At 54.0% G+C, this 6,392-nt stretch overlaps 1 protein-coding gene across 3 annotated transcripts in view; it reads right to left on the bottom strand.

Moving 5' to 3' along the window:
• Positions 1–27: 27 nt before the first annotated feature.
• Positions 28–6,392, bottom strand: part of Erfl (ETS repressor factor like) — a 13,334-nt gene continuing 6,969 nt past the window's right edge. Inside the window, exons 1-6 of one of the 3 annotated variants that reach the window (XM_036198554.1) lie at positions 6,015–6,368; positions 5,654–5,733; positions 2,214–2,448; positions 1,790–1,985; positions 1,557–1,674; positions 28–962 (exon numbers count right to left, since the gene is read on the bottom strand). In XM_036198554.1, coding sequence (XP_036054447.1) covers positions 517–962; positions 1,557–1,674; positions 1,790–1,985; positions 2,214–2,448; positions 5,654–5,720 — 1,062 coding nt within the window. In that variant the 5' untranslated portion in view covers positions 5,721–5,733; positions 6,015–6,368 and the 3' untranslated portion in view covers positions 28–516. Of the gene's footprint in view, positions 963–1,556; positions 1,675–1,789; positions 1,986–2,213; positions 2,449–5,653; positions 5,734–6,014; positions 6,369–6,392 lie in introns of those variants that run through there. The other 2 variants (XM_036198567.1, XM_036198558.1) reach the window with 2 other exon arrangements.

Genomic DNA, 6,392 nt, shown 5'->3' with positions numbered 1-6,392 from the left:
AATTTGGAGCCCCATAGTCATCCAAAATGCCAGGTAGCCCACATCTCACACTCTTGTTCTTTTATTTTTGTAGTAAACTCTGGAAGAGACTGTGGGATTTCAAGGGGAGTCAGTGGGGAAGGAGCCCCTCCTGGGTGGGGGCTGGGGGCGGGGTTATTGCTCTGAGCTCCCTGTCCCCAAGGGGGCCTGTGTAGGAGGATTTCAAGAGAGGGGGCCAGCATTGGATTAGGGACACCGCCACACAAACACGCAGGTCACAGCACATAAGAGGTCAGGGGAGGCTGGGCGCCATATTGCACTTCGAGAGTGGGACCAGGTGGCTCTCTCCTTCACATGGGACCTGGGGAGAGACTGGAGGCCATCATATCCCTTTCCACTCTATGGAGAAGGGGTGACCTCCACTCAGGGTTGGAGGAGATGGCCGGGAGGATGTCATGGGCTGGTCCTGGACCTTGGGCTGGTAGTAAGGGCAGACCAGACTGCCCTGGTCACCAGCGGAATCCACCCTCCACCTACTCAGCTGCCATTCCCTGCTTTGCCTGACTTGGTCTTGGGGGACACAGGTAAACCCTCGTCGCCTTCACTGTCAGAGCTGCAACCACTGACGTCGGTGATCTCCAGCTCAGAGTCGCTGTCCTCCTTCCCACCCAGGGAGGCCTCTGGACCTCCAGCCCCCGGCAGTGCCAGACGAGGGGCCACTGCCAGCCCTGAGGGGCGCTCAGGGCCCAGGCCCTCCCCTGTTGCAGCAAGCAGGGGTGCAGCCATGGGACCTCCCCCTGCTCCTGCAGAGGGCAAGTGGCCCAAGGAACCCAAAGGGTTAGGGTAGAAATGAGGTGGGTAGAGAGAGGGGGGCAACTTGGGGAAGGGGCCCGTGAGGTATGGGTTAAAGTTCCAGGGGTACTCAGGGAAGGCGCGGCCATAAGGACCCAACAGACCAGGAGGCTTGGAGTAGCCGGTGGCACCTGGTGGGGGAGGGACATAGGGAACAAGTCAGGCTGGCCCACTAGCCACTGGGGGCCTGCCTGTGCAGCGGGTGTACCTCTTACTTGCTCTTCCTCCCAGTGTATACCACCTCTCCTCTACTTCACCTCCCCCGTTTTTCTCCCTATTCGTTTAACCTGCCTCCCCCAAAACCCTCCCTGCCAAGTAGCCACATACACCCGCACCCTGTAAGCTGCTTGGCAGCAGGGTTTCTGCCTTGATTTGTCTTCTGAGATGTTCCAATTATATAAGCCTAGTTGGCCTCATAATCTACCTGCCTCAGTCTCCTGAATGCTGGGTCCCCTGTAACCCAGCTTGACACTGACCTTGATCTTGCAGTTCCTGTGCCCCTTGTGCTGGGATTGCGGGTGTGTGCACCACACCCAGCTACTTCAGTGTTGATAACCTGAGGCTTTGTGCAAGCACTCTGGCTGAGCTACATTCTCACCCCACACCCTGGCTTTTAAACACATATACCCACAGAGAGACTCCACAGACACATCCCAGCCTGGGCGCATCCCCCTGCAGTCCTCTCTTCCTACATGAGCAGATTCCCCCAACCCCCAGGCCCTTACCAGAACCCAAGAATGGGAAGGGGCTGTCCAAGCGTAGTTTGTCTGTCTCTGGGGCAAATAGGGGTGTCCGACCCCCTGGTTCTCCCAGGCGTGGGGCAGAGAACAGGTTCTGCAGGGTCTAGAGAGGAAAGTAGAGGAAGCAGTACTGCTTAGCCCCTTTGTGGAGAGGATCATAATGTAGGGGACACCAGACACCCCACTTGCAGCCCTAAGACACCAGTATCCAAACTCACCTCAGGAGTCAAGGGTGGAGCATCTGGCCCAGGCGCCCCGCCAAAAGGACCAGGGGTCAACAAGAGTGGGGAGCCCGTGGCAGCAGCAGCCATATCCAGCAGTGGGTAATTGACAAGCACAACTTTGCTGAAGTTGAATTTGTAGGTGAACCTTTTCCCTTTGGTCTTGTGGAGAATACGCTTGTTGTAGTAGTAACTGTGGGAGAGAGGATGGGGTACTGGGGAGGGGCAAGGACGGGGTGAGGTAGCAGCTGGGCTCAGGTTCTTGTCGCCACCCCCACCCACTTCCACTCACAAGTACTGGGATCCAGTGGAATTCAGTCCTAGGATACAGAGGGAGCACCCCCACCTTTTAGGGGGACCAGAAGGGACAGTGAAGGGAGAAGAGAGCATGATGGGAGCCTGGCCCACAGCCCCTCCTCACCGCAGGGCCCGGCTCAGCTTGTCATAATTCATGTGGGGCTTGCACTTGCGGATGCCCCAGAGGCGGGCCACCTCATCGGGGTCCTTGATGACAAATTCCCCGTAGTCTCCCTGCCAGGCAATGACGCCCTGGTACTCCTCCTTCTGCAGCAGCTCCAGGATAAAGTGCCACAGCTGGATCTGCCTCGAGCCAGGGGACGACTCCGGCTTGTAGGCCCAATCTGGGAAGGCAAACCCTGGAGACACAAGACAGGGAGGCCTTAGGGTTAAGAAGCTGAGGTGGGGTTCTGAGGCTCACTGGAGTCCACAGCCTGAGACTTTCAGTCTCTGAGGAGCATCTTTTTTTTTTTTTTTTTGCTTCAGGAGTTTTATTCCAGAAATTCAGAGCAAACAGTTGACAAATGAATGGATAGTTTATAGTTTATAATGAATATCATAAATAGCATGAATAGTTTAATACTTAGATAGTAATTGAGCTAGGAGGAATGTGTTCATGAGCACTATTGTTAGTCAGCACATCTTCATCAGTGAGCAGGTGAAGGAAAAAGCAGCTACATTATTCAAGGTTCTCTACCTGAAAAGGACTAATAGAATGAATCTCTCCTTGTAGGAAGAAAGTGGATTTATTAGAATGTCTCACAAACTGTGGTTTAGATAGGCCATCAATGGCTGCTACCAATGGAAATTTGAAGAACTCAGTAGTTACTCAGTCATGAAGCTGTGTATCTCAGCTGGTCTTCAGTATACACCACAGCTAATGCTGGTAAAGTGACGAGCTTGGTAGTCAGAACTAGGGCAAGCAAGGAAAACGACCGTTTCCTCCTTCAGTGTCCTTTATATATGTACTCTGCCACCAGAAGGTATGATCAAGATTAAAGTTGGATCTTATTACTTTGTTATTTTTTAAATTTTTATTTATTTGTTTGTTTGTTTGTTTGTTTGTTTATTGGTGTTTTTGAGAAAGGATTTATCTGTGGAGCCCTGGCTGGCCTCAAACTCTGAAAATCCACCTGATTCTACCTCCCGAGTGCTGGGCTTTGTGGTGTGCCCAGCCACTACTCAGATGAAGGTGGATGCCACCTCAAATGACCTACATTAAATTAGGTCTTTAATTTCAAGACCTTTCAAACATCTCTGAGGAGCAATCTTTAGGGATCTGTGTGTCGCTCTTCAGACCTACCCTGCTTGAGTCTGCTCCCTAAGTTACCTAAACATCTGGCCAGAGCCCCTAGGTTTGTACTCCCATCGTGCCTTGGTGCAATCACCCCACGCTCAGCCAAGGAAGGGGAGAATGGAATTGAGAGGGACACATTTCCTGCATCCATGGCTGTCTCGGGGGGAGTGTGCACCCTCTGCAGTGATCACCCTTAACCCTGCTACCCTGTCAGAAGGCCTTTGATATTTCCCCTGTCCTGATAGCTCTTGCCATCGGCCCATTCCCTAAGGCCCCGCTGGCATCACCCTGGCGCACACACTGAGCCTGTATGCATCTGTGCAGCTCCCTTTAGTGTGTCCCCTCCCACGTCCACACTTCTCTCTTCAAGCTTTCCCATGTGAGGTTGTGTGTCAACATGCAGGCACAGACCTCTAGGTGCCCATGTGCACAGAATATCACACAGCCACCTGCAATCTTACCCACCGGACACAACCACACCCAAGTGCCACACTCCTGCTTGGGGCCACCGAAGCAAACACCAGATACAAGCTGCCTAAGATATATGGAGCCCCAAACCCCAGCATTGTACATCCATTGAAACATGCACAATTATACGATAAAGACCTCTGTCGAGACCCACTGACAAGTGTGTGACAAAGAGACGCAGGGGCCCAACAGCCCAGCTAACACCTAATGTGATAGAGACAATGAAGCAATGATGCCGAAGTCCCCAGATAGACAGATGGACACATGCAGGGTAACAGAAACAACTGAACAACTTCCTTTCTCATGACCACACTCAGGCATGTGAATGTCAACACACCCGTGACCCACTTGGCGTTACTTGCACCTAGAAGCCAGGAGGAGAGATCTTGCCCACCCCTGGTCTTCCCAATCTACAAAGCTCTGGGTCCCTGTGTCCACACCAACTCCTATATCATCCTCCATCTCCTCCTACCTGCCCAGAGATTGGCACGACCCAGCATGAACATACGGGTTAAATCTGGTCTCTTAACAAGCTGAGAGCAATACAAGAGGAAGGGAGAAGGCTGGGGAAGCCATCATAAAGTGGGATATGGGAGGGACAGCATTGAGCTGGGAGACCTGGGTCGCTCTACCCATTGCTGTGCATCCAGGGGGAAGTTCCTTGCCCTTTCTGGTTCCAAGGGCAGGCAGCAAGGAGGAGCAGAGCCCCACCCAGGCTACCCTCCGGTATGTAAGTGAGCAGGTGAACCACCTGCCGAAGGATAGGTGGTTCTTGCCCCCATGGAAGATGAATTTTAATCTGGTGCCATGAGCAGTCAGTCTAGATGGAACTGACCTGGCCATACTCATACCACACTTCCTTGGGAAAGCCATTGCATCACAAACATGTTTGCACAACCGAAAAACGAGAAGGAATCCAGTGGAGAGAGAGAGGACCTGCTATGAGGCACACGGAAACAGAGTCCAAAAACCGAGCCCAGATCTCAATATACAGGCCCAGGGCTATCTACCCACACACTCCAAAATATACCTCAGATACCTGCTGAGGATGCCACGGACTACCAGAGACAAGCAGTCTCCTTTCCTCACCAAGGCAGAGGCACAGCCCACAAGCTGGCAGACACTGAATGTTTACATGCAGGACCCTGAAATGGAGAGTCCAGAGTTGCTCCTGTGGCCTCCGTGGTCCAGTCTGTGAAGCAGGCACAAGTTCACACAAAGACAGCCTCCTACAGACAGAGCTTGCTCTCGCTGACCCCTTCAGGAACACTGAAGTGTGATGCATGCGAACACTCCATAATGAAACTCCAGGCAGCCAGCCGAACGGTTGGTGTCAAATACTCACTCCTATTAGTGACCCCTGCATGCCCAAGCAGGTCCCCTTCCCTTGGCCTGAGCACCACACTCGCCTCATGGCGTTCTCTCTTTAGATTGTGCACCTCCCCTTGTGCCTAGCCTAGAGCTCTGCCCTGAGCGTAGCAGGGCCTGGGGAGGGGCAGGCTTAGGTGTACATGGCAGAGAAATCTCAGATCTCACCCCTCAGTTCTCATCCCTCTCGACACCTCACCCATCCTCCAGAAGACCCTCAACCCTTGGGTCCCAACAAGCAGGTGGCACAGAGAGAGGGGCCATGAAGTTTCTGGTCAAGTTTCTCATGCAAGGGTTTGTATTCAGGGGACCGATGGAGACGCAGACAGACAGGTTCACAGGTGCACAAGACAGATGGGGAAGAGGGAAAACAGGGAAGGGGTGCAGCCCCTGGCAAGGGGAAGGGCTGTAGGGGTGGACAGGACAGTTACCAGGGGTCCAGAGAGCCGGCAGGGCAGGCGGGGTGAAGAGAAGGTCTGAGACGCAGCTACAATCCATGGCGGAGCAAGCCCTGTGGAAGCCCAGACAGGACAGCAGGAGAGAAGCGAGTCAGCCAATGGGGTGCTGCAGGGCTCCCCCTCTCCCAGGCTCTCAGTCTGATGTCAGCCACCCAACTGCCCTCAGTCCCCACTCCCTCCCTTCCGGCAGCCCTGGCATCCCTAAGTAGAGCCCCTTCCCCACACACCCCTCTCCCTGGTCCAGCAATCCACCAGCCCCTTGCAGACTCTCAACACCCTCCACCCACCCTGGTGCCCCACACCCCATCTCTTGCTATCCTGTCTCCCGCCTGACCTCTGGGGGAGTAGGGGGTTGGTCCCTGGGTCTTTGGGTCCTCCTATCTCTCTCTGTGTGTGGCTCTTTCCAGCTACTTCAGATTTATCGCTTGCTCGGAAACACAAACTCGCCCCCACCTGGCTGACCCCAAGCAGCTCCCTCTGAGGCTCACACTGCAGCAATGGCCAGCTCAGAGATGGCAGAGCTGGGTACTGCTAGCCAGCCTGGGAAGAGCAGGCCCAGCTCTTGCCTTTCTACCCCAGGTAGACTCTACCCCCGCACACACACATACACACATACCCCTAGTCTGTCATCTGAGCCCACAGACCCCTGTCTCAAACCTGCCGCTCACCAAAGGTTCTCCATCCATCCTTTCCCCTATAGATGTGCCTTCCC

Source organism: Onychomys torridus, chromosome 1, assembly GCF_903995425.1.
Source record: "Onychomys torridus chromosome 1, mOncTor1.1, whole genome shotgun sequence".
Lineage (NCBI taxonomy): Eukaryota > Metazoa > Chordata > Mammalia > Rodentia > Cricetidae > Onychomys > Onychomys torridus.
The sequence above is the reverse complement of the archived record's forward strand: the minus strand, read 5'-3'. Positions and strand labels throughout refer to the sequence as shown.